This window comes from Xyrauchen texanus, chromosome 23 (genome assembly GCF_025860055.1).
Source record: "Xyrauchen texanus isolate HMW12.3.18 chromosome 23, RBS_HiC_50CHRs, whole genome shotgun sequence".
NCBI lineage: Eukaryota > Metazoa > Chordata > Actinopteri > Cypriniformes > Catostomidae > Xyrauchen > Xyrauchen texanus.
The window spans coordinates 4,205,079-4,224,266 of NC_068298.1; the positions used below are offsets into that span (position 1 = coordinate 4,205,079).

The window sequence follows — 19,188 nt, forward strand, 5'->3', positions numbered from 1 at the left end:
TAAGTGTTTTTTTAGTTATACCAGTCTTGAAGATTATGTCATTAGATCAGAGGTTTTCAAACTGGGGACCCCAGGGGGAAGTGAGGGGGTGCTAGGTGATCCGTGGAAAATTCAGAGAAAAAACCCCACATTTACTGAATTTAACATTATTGCCGTTTAAGTTTAATATAAATGTTTTAATATAAACTCGCTCTATCGCACCATTGTCACGAAAAGAGAGCTGAGCCGAAAGGCAAAGCTCTCGATCTACCGGTCAATCTTTGTTCCTACCCTCACCTATGGTCATGAAGGTTGGGTCATGACCGAAAGAACTAGGTCACGAGTACAAGCGGCCGAAATGGGCTTCCTCAGAAGGGTGGCGGGCTTCTCCCTTAGAGATAGGGTGAGAAGCTCAGTCATCCGTGAGGCGCTCGGAGTAGAGCCGCTGCTCCTTTGCGTCGAAAGGAGCCGGTTGAGGTGGTTTGGGCATCTGGTAAGGATGCCCCCTGGGGCACGTTCCCCTAGGAGGAGGCCTCGGGGAAGACCCAGGACTAGGTGGAGAGATTACATCTCCACACTGGCCTGGGAACGCCTCGGGGTCCCCCAGTCAGAGCTGGTTAATGTGGCTCGGGATAGGGAAGTTTGGGGCCCCCTGCTGGAGCAGCTGCCCCCGCGACCCGACTTTGGATAAGCGGTTGAAGATGGATGGATGGATGGATAAATGTTTCTGTTCAGGTTTATACATTTAAAATCACTTAGTTATAATTAATGGATGCACCGATATGAAAATTTTTGGCAGATACAATACCGATTTGAACCAAAATATATATATATATAGTGTAATGTTGTTACAGTTACATTACTAGGTTCGCAATGTTCAGGGTTACGTTAGTTAATAATAATGTTGTGTTTATACCTCATTATGGGAGGGGTTGGAGTTATGTGGGAGGAGGGGAGTTTCTTCTTGTTGCCATGACTCTTCTGAGGGTGGGGGGGGGGGGTGTGCGAGAGGCAGCGTGAGACAAGTGTTAGACGGCTTTGATATTGAGTGTAAAGGCGTGGGTTACAGCCATAACAGTAGCCCTATATTTGTGAAGTGTTCAATAAACACGAAAAGAGTTCAGTTGTCGTTGTTTTAAATGAGAAACGCTACAATATATATGTTCAGATACTGATATTTTGCCATTATCTCTCCTTATTTTGACATCAGATCATCAGAAAAATGTATAAAGACGTACAAAACCCACTTTATTGTTCTAATTATGAATATTTTCCAATGAACATGGATAGAATCTGTTGAACACATGTTGAGCCACAATGGAAGGTAAAAGATTCCAAAATAAATAATAACGGAATTTATGGGGGAGTTTTTAGAACTCTCAAAAATAGAACATGTTACATATTATAGAACATTATAAATTCAAATAATGACTTATTAGGCTTTACAGCATTCAAGATGCTTTATCAAATTGGTTGGTATTTATTTACAGTATATTACATTTTACATAAACTTAATACAAGACAATAAATGTTTTTTTCATATAGATGGTTATAGCCGAAGGTTTTATTTCAGTCAATAATGGGCCGAGACATTGATGAAAAACACTTTGGCTTTAGTACAACAACAATATAAAAGGGCGTTATTTCAATTGTCTTTATAATATAACACTTACATTTTTTTCTTAATTTTTCTCTGGTCTTTATACACAAATATATATAACGGCCTGTATATATCATAGGAGAGGGTCCCTCGCAAGGTGATTGTCATATATGGAGGTCCTTGGCATAAACAAGTTTGAAAACCCCTGCATTAGATATGTATATTCAGCAGATACTCCACTGCGGTTTTACAGGTTTAAACTGTTATCCAACACTGCAACACCGCACATTTCCTTTCAATAAGCACAAATTAATTGATTGAATTGTAGTAAATATAACCAACAGACATAACAAATTGGTATCGAAAGGTAAACCAATTAATTAGGTTTCTAATCTAATCACTTTATGCTCTGATTAACACTAAAATCATGAAACTATAATTGATTTTTGGACAGTCCACAAAGTTTTTGCTTGGACTGAGTCCTAATAAACAGATCAAAGACTTTTCTCAAAGCAAAAGTTTTATACTTATTATCTGATGACACACTGATTCTAAATGAATCAGACAACATGTCTCCAACACGCCTTTACGGTTGTGTTTTCAGAACACTGTGTAATAAAACTTCATTCTTACCAGTGTCAGCACATTTTAGGACATAAACTGTTAATTAGGAACCATCTTTAGATTATAAAAAAATTAAAATCTTTGTGTCTGTTTGGAAAAGTCAAATAAATTATAGTGCGTATATATAAAGATCACATTTTGGTCACTCACCTCTGGTTTGCAGTAAGATCTGTGTTGTCAGTAAACACATAGTCCCACTTAGTTTCCACTGCTGCGATGAAGAACTCCAGTGTCTTCGCCAGGACACCGGAAGACTTCAGACACACGGTGAGGAGGAGGAAGAGGAACAGTAGGGTCTTCATCACTGGAACACAACTTATATGCATACACTTGACTGAATGTGAGGCTGGGATGCTCTCAGGATGCATATAAATGCACAAGAAGTGTTTAGGGAGGAGTTAGAAAGAGAGAGAGAGAGAGAGAGAGAGAGAGTGTGTGTGTGTGCGAGAGAGAGAGAGAGAGAGAGACATAGACCGTCAGACAATCATGAGTAATGATGGAAGAGAGAGAGAGAGAGAGAGAGAGTCATAGACTGAGTGTCATGAGAAGGGATGTTTTTAATTCACTACCTAGCAAATTCCTACACTATTTCTTTATCTTAGTTTTTCTTCTTCTTCTCCAAAACAGGAAGTACAATGGCATTTTAATTAAAGACAGAGTAAAAATATATTGCAACAAAACATATCTTCTTTGCGCTAAAGGTGCAAATATTGTTAGATGCTATTTGCATCCCTAATTGAATACCCATTGGAGCATCACTGCAGCATGTTTATTGTGTCCCCAAAATATCCTACCCTATACCTAACCATCCCTTACAAAAATTAACCATGGTGAAACATGGTTATTATATTGACACAACAACAACAATAACAACAACAAAAACCCCCCCGACCATCATCATGACCAAATCACTGCAAGGAAATCAACATTTATATTCATTTTTATGTATTATTAAAGCAGTACTAAAGGAAATATTAAGAGTGGAGACAGTAAACGGATGGGAAAAAGTGTGACAAATGGCAGATTCGAACCCGGGTTGTCCGCACAAAAAATGCACATCTACACCACTGTTACACCCATAGACTGTAAAAAAAAGATGGCCGACGCCCCTTCGCTCTTTTCCATTGGTGAGAACTGAAGCCGCCAGTGTCCCGATATGGCGCTGACATCTTGGGACTTGAGTCTGCGCAGTTGCAATTTCGGGACCAGACCTGCGCAGTAGTGAGCAGGAAGTAAAGCCGCGAAATCAAGGCCCCGCCCTCACTCTCGCCGAATCAATCGCAAGCACACGCCCCTGCACTTTTGACTTTTGACTTATGACGGTGTGAAATAATTAATTATAGAAATTTAGATATTACATTTAAAGCTCCAATCTCCTCAGTCCTCCGAAGATCCCAAAAAAAGTCAGTTGGTGCTTCAGTGACTACTTCGCTCAGAGAACCTGTCAATCACAGCTGTCAATCATGATGTCACAGCACAGTTTTTATAGTATCAAATAACTAAAAACAAACTTATTTTGAAAACAAACACTTGAAACGACATCAACGTGATAGAAACGACAGTAAATGACAGAAACTATCTTTGGAAAAAAGATATGTGAAGTGTAATTTAATTGTTTAGTTGGTCTCACGTCCCGTTGAATAACATGGGGAGGCGGGGTTTATGACCTATACTAGGACCAGTCACCGGGGGGGCGATCGAGACGTTTTGGCTTCACTTTTGAGGGCTTGTGCGGCACACTTGGTTACACCCCATGCCACTGCAGCAACACTAGGGGGTGCTGTTTGTTTTCAATTCCTGTGTTTCCACCGGACTATTGGAGTGCAAACAGCCGCGCTGTGGGGCAGGTGCCAGTTACACACCTACTGCAAATAGTTACTGCGATAATAGAAGTAATGGAGGTGATTACCACTGGAAAGAAAATAATACAAAATTAAAATATAAACAAAATGTCAATATAATTTTTTTGGTTTACATATTTAATTGCATTAGCCTTGGATAACCTTTTCGGCTAATCTCAGAATCTGGTCAATGTGAAACAGGCTTTCATTTCCAAATTACTCAATCAGTCACACTAGACAGGGTGCATCCCAAACCACACACTTCCAACCGGCAACAGTAATCGGTTCTGCTCGACCCGCTCTGAGTGGGATTCGAACCGGCGGCAGGGAGGCGCGTTAATGAGGAGGCTAAAGGCAACAGCATCAGTCGCTAGTGCGCCTCTTGAGGTTTACACATACCGCATAGCTATCACGTACAAGCTGGCTCCCGCTACATAAGTTGACTGCTTTATCATCACCCCACACTGTGTGTATACTGTATTGATTTGAGTTACAAATGTTGAACTGAGGATAGCTAACGCGCTAAAGCTAGCGGCAACACATCGCATGCATTTGAAACGTCCCTTCCGTTAGCTGTTAAGGCGAATGCTTCTCTATAGTAAAAACTCAATTTGGGACGATACTACACTTTGAAAATCCATCCATTACACGGCTGAGTGCATAGTGTATATTTTAAGTGCATTGTGTGCCATTTGGGACACAATATAAATAAAGTACACCTCGAATAAGGACTGACTTGAATAAGATCAAATTCTCTAAAACGGTTGGCCAAGAATACAATCAAAGATTATATTTAAAATCAGCAGTTAAATCTTGACAACAAAGATATGATCAAAATTGTGCTTCTTTGGCTCAGATCAACGCTATTTGTGGGCTGGTCCTGCAAATGCGCATGCGCGTTTTCAAGTTGACTGACAGGGGACATCAGTTTCTAAAGGACGATTGGCTTTTACCTGTAAGGTAGGACATCCTTATCTACATCCGCCATATTTGGCGTATCGGTTGTATTGGGCGTAGTGACAGACAAGGCCAAAAACACGGTGTCTCGTTTGGAGGGATGCGTCCCCCGGAGGTCGCATTTGTCGGCCGCATACGTCATCGAGCCTGTCTCATTTAAAAAAAAATGTATTGGGAATGCAAAAAAGGTTAACAATTGTATACATTTAAGTTTATATACATAAAAGGCATTGGCAATAAATAAAAATTTAAATTAAGAAAAAGACAAAAAAAAAAAAAAGAAACGAGACAGCCTCGATGACGTATATGGCCGACAAATGCGACATCCGGAGGACGCATCTTTCCGAACGAGACACAACCCCTTAAATCACTATTATGCCTGAGTGAGCTACAGTATTTTATTTTTTATTTTTATTTAACAAGAACAAAAATGTACATACAAGAGTACATATAACTAAACATGTCAAGGATAAAACAATTATAATTTTAAAAAGGCGTTTTACATAATAAACTTATACCTATTAAATAGCTGTAAAGTTTTCCTTGCTTTTACCTACAGTACTTTTGTCAGAAATCAGACTGACTTGTAACGCCACCCCCTAGTGGATGTTAATGTAAGGCACAGGCAGATCATTGACAACACTAAAATACCGTAGTACCATAGGTATATGAATAATTACCACCTTATTAGGAGTTTATTATGATTACCATTGTGTCATTACCTCTGCAGCTCATTCTGTGTGAAGAACAAAAGACATACATAAATCTTTGTTGTGTATTTTCAATCACAATGCACTGACACGTGGAAGAAACGACAAACACAATTAGTGACAACAGAGATATTTTAATCTTCCAAAAAGTTTAGTTTTTTAACAGATGTCAAAAAGGACATTTCTAAAATGTTTTGTTTGATCTTAAGCACTTCATAATGTTTTTATGTACATCTTAAAAAAATAACATGCATGATGAAAACTTCATCAGTTGACCATCACAACTATAAAAGAGATCGACTTTATAGCCATTGGCTCCCATGATTTTTTTCCTAAAAAAATAAAATACAACAAATAATAGAAAGACTTAAAACGATTCTTTATCACAAAGACCTGTTATCAAATATAGATAGAAAAATAAATCAAACAACAACAAAAAAATAATAAAGATTTTCCAGAAATTGCCTTCCATAAAAATATAAAACATACAAAAACAGACATTCATATACGCACACACGCACGCACGCACGCACGCACACTGTAGGGACAGAGCATGCATTCAGATTTCAAAGTAATAATTTAAGATGTGAGCCACAATGAGATGATGAACCGTTATGTCTGTTCTGTGCCGTCGAGTCCATGAGCTTCAGCACTTCTGATCCGTTTCTCTTTAGCAGACTTCATTTTCTGCACAATAAAAGAGTGTTACAAGTCATTTTCACTTGCATTGGTCATTTACATTTACATTTATGCATTTGGCAGATGCTTTTATCCAAAGCGACTTACAGTGCAGTTATTACAGAGACAACCCCCCCGGAGCAACCTGGAGTTAAGTGCCTTGCTCAAGGGCCCAACAGTGGCATCTTGGTGGTGCTGGGGCTTGAACCCCTGACCTTCTGGTCAGTAACCCTGAGCCTCAACCACTGAGCCACCACTGCCCACAATGGTCACCATTCACTTGCATTGTGAGGACCAACAGAGCTGAAATATTCTTTTAAAAATCTTCATTTATGTTCTGCAGAAGAAAGACAGTCACACACATCTGGAATTGCATGAGGATGAGTAAATGATGAGAGAATTTGTATTTTTAGGCGAAACTGTCCCTTTAAAAATTTACAAATTCCATATATTCCATCAATAAATATGATGTCTTAAAATTGCATATATACTGTATATTTTGATATGAAGGAACACCACCTGCAACTCAATCCAGCCAAAACCGAACTCCTTGTCTTTCCAGCCACCCCTGCTGTCGAACACTATCGCCTTCCAAAACGGTCAGAAATCTAGGGGTAACCATTGATAAACTAAATTTCACAGACCACATCTCAAAGACCGTAAGATCATGTAGATTTACACTCTACAACATCAGGAAGATAAAACCCTTCCTCTCTGAACATGCCTCACAACTGCTTGTTCAGTCACTTGTCATTACTAGACTGGACTACTGTAACACTCTCATTGTAGGCCTCACTGCGTGTGCAACCGTGGAGTGGTGGTGGCGTAGTGGACTAAAGCACATAACTGGTAATCAGGAGGTTGCTGGTTCGATCCCCACAGCCACCACCATTGTGTCCTTGAGCAAGATACTTAATCCATGTTGCTCCGGGGGGGTTGTCCCTGTAATGAGTGCACTGTAAGTCGCTTTGGATAAAAGCGTCTGCCAAATGCATAAATGTAAATGTAAATGCAATCAGACCTCTGCAAATGATCCAGAATGCAGCAGCACGTCTGGTCTTTAATGAGCCAAAGAGAGCACATGTTACATCACTCTTTGTCTCTCTCCACTGGCTGCCGGTTGATGCACATATTAAATTCAAGGCTCTGATGCTGGCATACAGAACAGTCACTGGGTCTGCTCCAGCGTTCCTAAAATAATTTATGCAGATCTACACTCCTGCCAGAAGCCTGCGGTCGGCTAAGGAACGTCGCCTTGTTGTACCAACACAAAGAGGCACCAAAACGCTTTCTCTGACTTAAGAGGTGGAATGACCTTCCCAACTCCATCCGTGAAGCTGACTCACTCTCCGTCTTCAAAAAACGACTTAAAACGCATCTTTTCCAAGAGCACTTAACCAGTCACTAAAAAAAATAAAAACATTGCACTTGTATATGTTTTGTATACTATTCTGATGCTAGTGAAACTTTGTAGTATGGCACTTGTCGTACCACTGTCTCCTTAAGATGATTCGCTTATGTTGTCCTCTTTTGTAAGTCGCTTTAGATAAAAGCGTCTGCCAAATGAATAAATGTAAATATCTCCACCAATTTTACCTTTTTGTGAACTACCACCTCTTCAGGTGGAGCAGACACAGGAGAATCCTCAGGGATTAGCTCTTGACACTTCTCTTCTTTCTTCTTTTCTGTACATTATTTTAGAAACAGCGAGAACATGTGCACGCATTAAAATATGCGATAAAATATTGGTTATGGGTAATAACGACATAGTTAGATCATCTATAACTCACTCTTTTTCTTCTGGATGGTTTCAACAGTAACAGAAGCTACTTCATGTGGTGTTGTTTCACCCTCATTTTCAACCTCCGTGTTTTTCTTTTTCCCTTTCTTGGCCTTCGGCATGGCCTCCTCTGGCACCAAGATGTCACTCGGTTCTTCCTGTGGCCGTTTTCTTTTTTTGGATGGAGACTTAAGATCTTGACTAGATGTTTCCTCATTACACAAACTTGCTAGTTCTGTTTCCAGGAGTACGTCATTCTGGGTTTCCGAAACTTCTGAGGAAGCCTTGTTCTTTCTTTTTTTCGAAGAGTTGTTCGTAGGGTCGGACTGCTGGAGATTCGCATCCGATGAAAGCATTTTGGACTTCTTAGAAGGTGTTTCCATCTGATCAGGTTTTGCAGAATCGTTCTTGGCTTTAGCTTGCTTAGGAGTTTCAGACTCTACGGTTTCTGAAATACTCTTACCTCCATGAACTCGGACTTTTTTCGATGGAGTTTCAGACTCAACCACTTCTGAAAGGTCTTTAACAGCCTTAAGTTTGGCTTTTTTAGATGGAGTTTCAGGGTTAACGGATACTTGACGCACCACCAACTTCTTCAGATGTTGTTTCTTTGCTAATCTCTGCAATATTTTCAGTTTTCTTAGACTTAACCTTCTTAGACGGAGTCTCACAATCAACAGGTTCTACAACAGTTTTAGACTTCTTGTCTGTCACTTTCTTTGATGGTTCCTCCGATTGGTCTGACTTGAGGTGGCCGTCATCAATCGCAATGTTGTCATCCTCACAGTTATCTTGCGCAGGCTTGCTAACATTTTTAACTTTCTTAACTTCTTTAATTACTTCTTTAGCATTTGAGGGACTATCTTTGTTTCTTTTAGGAGTTTCAACCTGATCGGATTCAGATTGGATATCCAATTTCTTTTTCTTGGCTTTTTTAGATGGAGTTTCAGGGTTAACGGATACTTGAAGCACACCAATGTCTTCAGATGTTGTTTCTTTGCTAATCTCTGCAATATTTTCAGTTTTCTTAGACTTAACCTTCTTAGACGGAGTCTCACAATCAACAGGTTCTACAACAGTTTTAGACTTCTTGTCTGTCACTTTGTTTGTTGGCGTCTTGGATTGGTCAGTCTTCAGATGGGCAACATCAAACGTAGGGTTGGCGTCTTCACTAGGGTTAGCTTGCGCAAGCATGCTAGCACTTGTAACGATTTCTTTGGTATTTGACAGACTATCGTCACTTTTTTTAGGAGTTTCAACAACATTGCCATCAGACTGGATTTCTGATTTCTTTGTCTTGGCCTTTTTAGTTGGTGTTTCAGAATTTTCAAGGACGTCCACTTTCTCAGATGTTGCTGCTTCAAGCTTAGCAAGACTTTTTGTTTTCTTAGCTTTTACTTTTTTAGAATGAGTCTCACCATCAACAGGCTCTACGACACTTTTAGACCCCTTGTCTTTCACTTTCTTTGACTTAAGTTGGGCATCATCAATCATATGGTTGGCGTCTTCACAGTTAGCTTGCGCAAGCTTGCTAGCATTTGTAACAACTTTGTAAGTATTTGATGAACAATTAGGATTTTCAACATTATCTGCATCAGACTGGATTTCTGATTTCTTTTTCTTGGCCTTTTTAGATGGAGTTTCTGAGGAACCATTAGCATCCCCAGGAGCAGCTATTTCAGTAGTCTCAACCACATCATGACCTGAGATGTTACTGATTTTCTTATCTCTAGCCTTTTTTGATGGGGTTTTAACTTTAGGAAGCTCAGACACAGCAGTAGCTGTCTTGTCTTTAGACTTCTTTGAAAGTGTCTTGGTTGTAACAGTCTTAAGAGGAATGATAGCATTTTTAGCTCTTGATTTCCTGGTTGGCGTATTGGACTTTATATTCTTGGGTGGGTCTCCCTCTTTTTTAGATTTTGTCGCCTTTGTGGTCTTTCTCTTTTCTTTGGACTTTCCAGATGAGGAGATAGTTGATTTATCAAAGTTTGAGAGGACATTCATCTTTACTATATCAGCATCTGGTAACACAAAATGTAACGATCACTCTCCCAGACAAACTTTAATAATCATATATCTGGGTGAATCTCACATTTCACCCCACGAAACGTTATAGTTATATTTTGTGTAAAGAGAATGAAATGTGTTTTTAGCAAAGGTAGTACTATTTTCATTATAATTAAGAACATTTTCAATAAAAAATATGTTAATAAATACAGGCTTAATTTCCTTAATCCAAATGTTTTATTTTATTGAGGGTGAAAAATGACCCAGATTTGTTCTTGACAGATTTTGTGAGATTCACCCACCTATTTTTATTTTTTTATTTGTCTCACCTGATAACTGTGTGACTAGTGTCCTCCATTTCTCCACGTCTAAACTGGTCTCAGAATCAGAGTCAGAATCCTTCACTGAGAGAGAAAGGTAAATAGGTTTTTGGGTATGTGGGTTTGGGTAGATAGGTAGGTGGGTAGATGGAACAGACAGATAGATAGATAGATAGACAGACAGACAGACACATAGATAGATAGATAGATGGTGGGTGTGTTGGTGTGTGGGTAGATGGAACAGACAGACAGACAGACAGACAGACAGACAGACAGATAGACAGATAGATAGATAGATAGATAGATAGATAGATAGATAGATAGTGGGTGGGTGGGTGTGTAGATAGGTAGGTAGGTGGGTAGGTAGGTGGGTGGGTGTGTAGATAGGTAGGTAGGTGGGTGGGTGTGTAGATAGGTAGGGTAGGTGGGTAGATAGGTAGGTAGGTGAGTGGGTGTGTAGATAGGTAGGTAGGTGGGTGGGTGTGTAGATAGGTAGGTAGGTGGGTGGGTGTGTAGATAGGTAGGTAGGTGGGTAGATAGGTGGGTAGGTGGGTGGGTGTGTAGATAGGTAGGGTAGGTGGGTAGATAGGTAGGTAGGTGAGTGGGTGTGTAGATAGGTAGGTAGGTGGGTGGGTGTGTAGATAAGTAGGTAGGTGGGTGGGTGTGTAGATAGGTAGGTAGGTGGGTAGATAGGTGGGTAGGTGGGTGGGTGTGTAGATAGGTAGGGTAGGTGGGTAGATAGGTAGGTAGGTGAGTGGGTGTGTAGATAGGTAGGTAGGTGGGTGGGTGTGTAGATAGGTAGGTAGGTGGGTGGGTGTGTAGATAGGTAGGTAGGTGGGTAGATAGGTGGGTAGGTGGGTGGGTGTGTAGATAGGTAGGGTAGGTGGGTAGATAGGTAGGTAGGTGAGTGGGTGTGTAGATAGGTAGGTAGGTGGGTGGGTGTGTAGATAGGTAGGTAGGTGGGTAGATAGGTAGGTAGGTGGGTGGGTGTGTAGATAGGTAGGGTAGGTGGGTAGATAGGTAGGTAGGTGAGTGGGTGTGTAGATAGGTAGGTAGGTGGGTGGGTGTGTAGATAGGTAGGGTAGGTGGGTAGGGTAGGTGGGTAGATAGGTAGGTAGGTGAGTGGGTGTGTAGATAGGTAGGTAGGTGGGTGGGTGTGTAGATAGGTAGGTAGGTGGGTGGGTGTGTAGATAGGTAGGTGGGTGGATGGATGGATGGATGGATGGATAAGCAGCAATACAATCACACAGTAAAGTACTCATAGTGCACACAATATGACAGTAAATACATGACATTATACATAATAAACAAGGCACATAATATACAAGTATTCCAATTGAACAAAATGAACGGTGAAATAACTATTTAAACAAATGTATATAATATGAGACACTTACACAATAACCAGTGCTTAGAAATAGTATTTACTGCACATGTATTATGACTGTACAAGACTATGGTGAAAGCCAGTGCAAATTGTATTGAAGGAATATTCTGGGTTCACTACAATTTATGCTCAATCGACAGCATTTGTGGCATAATGCCGATTACCACAATTAATTAATTCCGACCTGTCCCTCCTTTTCTTTAGAAAAAGCACAAATCTGGGTTACAATGAGGCACTTACAATGGAAGTCAATGGTGCCAATTTTTGGAGGGTTTAAAGGCAGAAATGTGAAGTTTATAATTTCATTAAAGCACTTACATGAATTCTTCAGGTTAAAACTCTGTAAAGTTGTTTAAATTGTCATTTTTACGGTCATTTTAGGGTTTGTTGACGTTACGTCGTCATGGCAAAAATGTGTAAAATGGTCTATAACAACAAAGAAAAGGTAATAATTGATAGTATCACACTAAAATCATGTTTACACACATATCCTTTGTCTTGTGTCTATACTTTTGAAACAGTGAGTATTTTAACGTTTATGGATTGGCTCCATTGACTTCCATTGTAAGTGCCTCACTGTGACCTCCATTTTTCCTTCTTTTTATTATTTAAACTAAAGCAGGACAACAAATATTACTATGATTGATGTCAGTTTTGTTTTTAATTATTTAGCTTTCATTTGCATGAGTCTTATTTGCATTATGGAGGAAAATGTGCTTGACGAAAATAATGTCACTAAACGCAGGCTTCCTTCCTTAAAGCAAAATTGCATTTCTTTCTTTAGGGTGAAAAATGACCCAGATAAGTTCTTGACAGATTTTGTGAGATTCACTCACCTATTTTTAATTTGGATGCATCATTAAACATAACATTGACTCAAAGTTTGTCCCACCTGATAGCTGTGTGACTCGTGTCCTCCATTTCTCCACGTCTAAACTGGTCTCAGAATCAGAGTCAGAATCATTCACTGCAGCAGAAGAGACGGTTTGACTTTTAGAAGCTCCATCTTCTGAGGTGAACGTTTTTCCTTTCCTTGGTATCATCGCCATTTCTTTTTTCTTCTGTTTCTGTCGAGATGTCAGATGACTTTCGTTTGGCGAGTTAAGTTTGAATATTCAGAAGTATTCATAATAACTTAAATACCTGTGATTTGCTCGGTGATCCCCGTGAAGTTTTCTTTCTGTTTGTATCATCAGGTTTTTGTGGACTGAGTACTTTTCATGCACACACACACACACACACACACACACACACACACAAATAACAAAACAAGTCAGCATGCGGTGTGACATCTGAGTGTTGAAATAAGACGATGGCTGTCGACTCTGAAAACGTGTCTGTTGTAAGTCACTCTAGATGTCTGCATCTTGTGTGCAAACACACTCGACACCATGTAAACATGATATTACACTATATAACATGACTACTGAGTTACCTTTAGAGGAAGCCATGTTTCCAGCTGTGTTGTGTTTCTTATGGGACTTTCTTACAGCTAGAGGGTCTGTCTTGATCTTTGCAGGACTCTTCAATTCGGGAGTCTGAATGCCTGCGGATTTGGACACTTTCAGTTGGTCACGTCTTACAATTAGCGCTCAACTCAATGGCCGATACCAACAACGTGCATGGACGACGACATGGCGCTAAAATATAAGCTGCATACTTTAATGATAGCAAAAACAGATTTATTGTCATATTAACTAATTCACCGAAACATATGAAAACAGAAAATATGCATTTACTGATAAAAGCTGTCGGTAGTGTTTGAAACTGCAGCGTGATCATTTCTACCAAAAAGGCTTTTTTTTGGACAGATTTGACCTGCGAATACTTTGACTATTAGTTACATACCTGATGGCAGAGAAGGAACATCTTCATCATCCAAGTCTTCGTTCCTTTTACTTGAGAAAAGGGGGAAAAGCTACATATTAGTTGAGAGTTCCCATACATCCCATAATATCTTCAACACATTGGTGCATTCCTACCGTGCCCACTTCTTAAAGATCTCTCCTAAAGAGGCTTGTACTTCCTTAGTTTCAACCTGCAATTGAGTCACATTAAAACACATTTAATATACATATACACTATTTAATATATATATATATATATATATGCATTCAGACATGGAGCTTAAATGATATGGAGCATTGAACATTGGGATCGCTGTCTAACATTGACTCTAATGCAGCAGAACTTATAAAAGCAGTTATAAGTAATAACCGGGTAGAAATAAAGCATTCTGAAGTGTTGCATTCATGACAATGGATCAACTCCTAAAAATTAATTTCATAAACTTTAATGTCTCTTGTACAAGGGTCACTGGTAGGACCCATGTAGTTCATTTACTCCAAAGCAGCAATGTTGTGCATCCAATGCATGCAATAAGCCACGACTACAGTGGTGGAATTGAAGTATATTTAATGTTGCATTAGTCCATGGACACCATTTATCTTCTGATATCAAAGCCTAGTTGTACACACTACACAGGTGATCTCAATTCACTAGATTAAACACATTAACTCAAATGCAACAGTTCTACATGCTTTATTTTGACCACTGTTGCCATGTTTATGAAATGCATGCAATAAGCCACAGCCACTCTTGATCTACAAAGCATAGCATGCACTCGTAAACACATGCATGCATGCATACACACATGAACCTGTGGCGCGTGCTTTCTCAGCACGTTGGCAGCTTTCCTGTAACCGTTGTCCTTTAAATGCCGGTATATTAAATTAATCAGCTCATCTTGAGGTGCATCTGTAAGCTTAGATGTCATGATTACTGACGGTTATAAAATCAGGCATGAGTAAACTTTAAGAAAAACTTTGTTGCATATTTGTTCTTCCGCTATCCTGCTGCCACAGCACGCGCATGTTTCCACTCTCACCTCTGAACTCTCGAGCGCTGCATAATGGGAAATGTAGTTCTTCCTTTGGCTTCTTCTTCTTCTTCTTCAATTTTGTAAATGGCGGTTGACAACTATTTTTTGCATTACCGCCACCGCTGGACTGGAGTGTATAACAGGAGTTACATATTTTCTATAAAATTAAATTCTTTTCAAAAGGCCTGTATTCTTTAAAAACAAAAAATGCAAAATCTACCCATCCTTTCTTTGTAAAATATTCCTGTATTCAAATACACTTTCATTGGCTTCTACTTGAGCAATAAGCCTCTGCCTATCTTGATAATATTTTTGACAATGAATTAATACATGCTCTACTGTTTCAGGGCTACACCTGATACAATACCCACAGTTTCCATCAACATGCTTTTTCATTAGAAATAAGGTACTATTAAGTCTGGTATGCCCAATTCTCAGCCTGGACAATACCACTTCCTCATGTCTAGTTCTGATCGAATCTGCAAACTTTATAACTTTAGGCTGTATACTAAAAAGATGTCTCCCACCGGGTTCATTATCCCAATACAGACATCCCAAGTCTCCCGGAAGTTAATTACTATCCCTGTAACTCTCTTCTTTCTAAATTTAAGTTGGACATCTCTTCACAGTGCGCATTCTGTAATTCTAATTTGGAAACAATACCGCATTTGTTTTTTGAATGTGATTATGCAAAGGAGTTCTGGAAAAAGTAGCCTGGCTTATTTTTTCTGCTTATTACAAACTCTTTACTTTTGAGGTTGTGAACATGTTGTTTTTGATTTGGGACTCCGGATCAAAGGAGATGGATGACAGATTAAAACTGCTTACTTTATGTGGTGAGTTTCATCTTCATAAATGTAAAGTAACTGATTCTAAGCCCAATTTTAGACTTTTTTGTGTTGATTTGAAATTATTTTACGACTCTCTTTGTTTATCAGCTAATAAGAAAGCTGCTAAAACTTCTTTGTTGCTCAAAGAAATTATGGTTTCAGTATAAATTCCCTCATGCTTTTCTGAAAAATATATATATATATTATTATTTTTTTTATTTTTTTATTTATTTTAAAATTTTTTTTAATTTATGTATTCCCAATGTTATTTACTTCTAATTACTTGTATTCATTTTGTATATTTGTTGTTTCTATGCATGTCTTGTGAATTGTGTTTATTTTTTTAGTGGACTATCCCTTATCTAGCCTATTGCCTTGCTTATTTTGAGTGTAATGTCTTATTTTTATTTTATTTTTCTGTGCTTGATACATGTATCCCCTGTGCTTTTTGTTCAATAAAAATAAAAAAAAATTAAATAAAAATAAAAAAAGTCTCCCGGAAGTTCCGGGAGTCTCCCGCGTATTGATAGCGGCTCCCTGATGCCCGCAAATTAGTTAAAATCTCCCGGAATCAAGAGCGAGCGAGCAAGAGCGGTTAGACTGTGCTCCAAACCGTGTAGCGCGCACGGCAGAGAGCGAGAGACCTTGCGTGTGTGTGTGCGTGTGTGCATCAAGAAGTGAAGACAGAGAGCATCCTGATTGGCCTGTTTCGGTAAGTCAACCAATCAATTGTCAGTGTGGGCGGGCTTTTATCTCTTATCCCGAACCTAATTAATCAGGACAGTGTATCTAGACACAGGAGCGCCATGGCAGAGGGAGAGTGCCCCAAAAAGCGAAAATATAAGACACATTTTACGCCAGACTACACGAAAGTGTACCCCTGTCTAATAAGAGTGAAACTTCTGAGAAATCTTGTTTTAATAATGCTCTTAACTTCTGCTTTGCTGTATTTTATGTCCACATCAATGTTGTTTTTTCCTGCTGCTTTCTTGGCATATATATCAGCCACCTCATTCCCCTCCACCCCTATGTGGGCTGGAACCCATAAGAAGGAAAATTTTAAACCCGCCTTTTGCAATCCACTCGCTAACTGTAAAATATCCAGAAGAATGTCTTTCCTAGACCCTGAGTGGGAATTCTGGAAACTTAAAAGAGCAGAACTAGAGTCAGATGCTATAACTACTTTTCTATTACCCCCATTACTTTCTACCCATAACAGGGCAAACCATATAGCTACAAGCTCTGCCGTATATACAGCCAAATCATCATTTAGCCTTTTACCTACAGCCAACCCCAATTCAGGCACCACATGCGCCACTCCCACCCTCTTATCAGTTCTTTTCGAAGCATCTGTAAATATGATCATATCCTGCCTGTAATGTTCTGCTATATATCTACTAACTCTCCATTTGTCCACTTCCTTCTCCTGCTTTTCTTCAAGTAGCCCTAGATCCACTTTTAGTTCCTCAAAAGTCCAAGGGGAACTGTAGAGTATGGTACTGTAGTACAGATATTAAGTTCACTTAACCCCATATTCTCAACTTTTTGTTTGATAGACCACCCAAAGCTTTTAACTCCCTCATTCAGTCAGCTCTTGACAGTTTCTTAATACTGGCTGTGCAATGTGATCATCATTATGTCCCATAAGATTAGCCCAGTACACTAGAGCAAGCTGATCTCTTCTCAAATACAATGGCATCTCCCCACCTCCACTTGGATGGCTGCCACTGGAGAGGTTTTGACTGCTCCACTACATATTCTCAAGGCTTGGTTTTGCATTACATCAAGTTTATATAATAATGACTTGGAGGCTGACCCATATGCTACACACCCATAATCAAACACTGATCTCATTAGCCCAGTGTAAATTGTTCTCAATGCTGACCCAGATGCACCCCACTCAACCCCACACAAGCATCTCATTACATTTAGAATTTTCTTACACTTATCCACCATCTTCTGTATATGAAATGCCCATGTCAACTTCCTATCAAACCATACTCCCAAATACTTAAATACCTCAACTCTTTCCATCTCTCTACCTGACAGGTGAATTTTAAATTCAGGTCTTATGTTCCCCTTAGAAAAGAACATAACTTTTGTTTTCTCTACTGAAATCCTAAATCCCCACTGTACTGCCCATTTCTGGACTTCATTTACTGCAATCTGCATTTTCTTTACTATGAAGTCCAAATTCCTCCCTCTCTTCCACATGGTTCCATCATCAGCAAACAAAGCTACTCCATCATGCCCCTGCACATTTTTAAATATCTGATCTATCATTATGGCAAAAAATATAGGGCTAACAATACTCCCCTGAGGAGTACCATTCTCAGTTATATATTCAGCACTTAATTCCCCATTTATTTTAACCCTTAAACTTCTTTCAGACAAAAAGGCTTTTATCCACTGGAGCATTCTGCCCCAATCCCCATTTGCTGCATCCTGATTAACAGGCCATTTGTCCACATCATATCAGTACGCTTTTTCAATATCAAAGAATACTGCCACCACTGATTCTCGATTTACTTGAGCTCTCCTTATAACATCTTCCAAACATACTACAGGGTCCATTTTACCTCTACCTCTTCTAAAACCACTCTGGTAGCTATTCAGAAGCCCCTTAGACTCCACCCAGTAATTCAGCCTATCATTTACCATTTTCTCCATAGTCTTTCCCACCTGAGAAGTTAAGGCTATTGGCCTATAGCTACTTGGATTGTGAGGATCTTTACCAGGCTTCCTAATTGGAACAATTATGGATTCTTTCCATTCCTTAGGAATCGTTCCCTCCATCCATATCTTATTAAATAGCAGCAACAGCTTATCTTTCCCTATAACACTCAAGTTATCCAACATATCATAACAAATTGAATCCTTCCCTGGCGCGGATTTCCTTAACTTCTTTAGGGCAATATTTAGTTCTGTTCTAGTAAAAAAAACATGAATCCTGCCTCCTTCCTCATTCACACTCTCATCTAAATTAGAATATCTTAAAATTGTCTCTTCCCTTCCTTTCTTTTCCTCCAGACTTAGGTTATCAGAACTATGCACTCTAGCTAATGTTTTTGCAATCACTTCTGCTTTATCTTTACTCGTAGTCACCATATTCTCTCCATCTATGAGCATAGGATAACCATATTTTCTGTCTATTCCTTTCATTTTCTTGATCATACCCCAAATCCTCTCTAAAGGGGTAGTCCGCCCCACAGAATCACAAAATCTCCTCCAGTATTCCTTTTTTGCCTTCCTGACAGCTCTTCGGACTGGCGACCTGTCCAGGGTGTCCCCCGCCTTTCGCCCAATGTTAGCTGGGATAGGCTCCAGCCCCCCGCGACCCTGTACACAGGATAAGCGGTTGACGATGGATGGATGGATGGATGACAGCTCTTCTCACCACAGCTTGTGTTCTCTTGTACTCAATCAAGCACTGAAGATTATGGGACTTCTTCAATTTCCTAAACATTCTATTCCTTTCTTTAACTGCTTCCTGACACTCTTTTGACCACCAAGGTACTATTTTATTTATAGACCTGGGTTCTGACTTTGGAATAGCAACCCCTGCTGCACCCACTATAATTGAGCTAATTTCTC

The 19,188-nt window shown here is 39.5% G+C and overlaps 2 protein-coding genes across 5 annotated transcripts in view; both read right to left on the bottom strand.

Annotated features, from left to right (window-relative positions):
• The window catches only part of LOC127663027 (coagulation factor VIII-like), a 35,046-nt gene extending 32,541 nt beyond the window's left edge, over positions 1-2,505 (bottom strand). The window contains 1 exon segment of the mRNA XM_052154418.1: positions 2,354-2,505. Coding sequence (XP_052010378.1) covers positions 2,354-2,505 — 152 coding nt within the window.
• Positions 2,506-5,835: 3,330 nt separating this feature from the next.
• tcof1 (treacle ribosome biogenesis factor 1) lies at positions 5,836-14,758 on the bottom strand. Of its 4 annotated transcripts, XM_052154428.1 has the most exons (11): positions 14,537-14,758; positions 13,866-13,921; positions 13,732-13,781; positions 13,319-13,429; positions 13,027-13,097; positions 12,776-12,950; positions 10,506-10,580; positions 9,208-10,190; positions 8,180-8,820; positions 7,986-8,074; positions 5,836-6,398 (listed from the first exon to the last, which is right to left on the bottom strand). In XM_052154428.1, the coding sequence occupies exons 1-9, from the start codon at positions 14,657-14,659 to the stop codon at positions 8,734-8,736; spliced, it is 1,731 nt and encodes a 576-aa protein (XP_052010388.1). In that variant the 5' UTR covers positions 14,660-14,758; the 3' UTR covers positions 5,836-6,398; positions 7,986-8,074; positions 8,180-8,733. The 4 variants fall into 4 exon arrangements, with proteins under 4 accessions (XP_052010388.1, XP_052010386.1, XP_052010387.1 ...); XM_052154426.1 differs by having other exon boundaries at positions 8,180-10,190; positions 14,543-14,758; XM_052154427.1 differs by having other exon boundaries at positions 8,180-10,190; positions 13,732-13,775.
• Between the last annotated feature and the right edge of the window lie 4,430 nt (positions 14,759-19,188).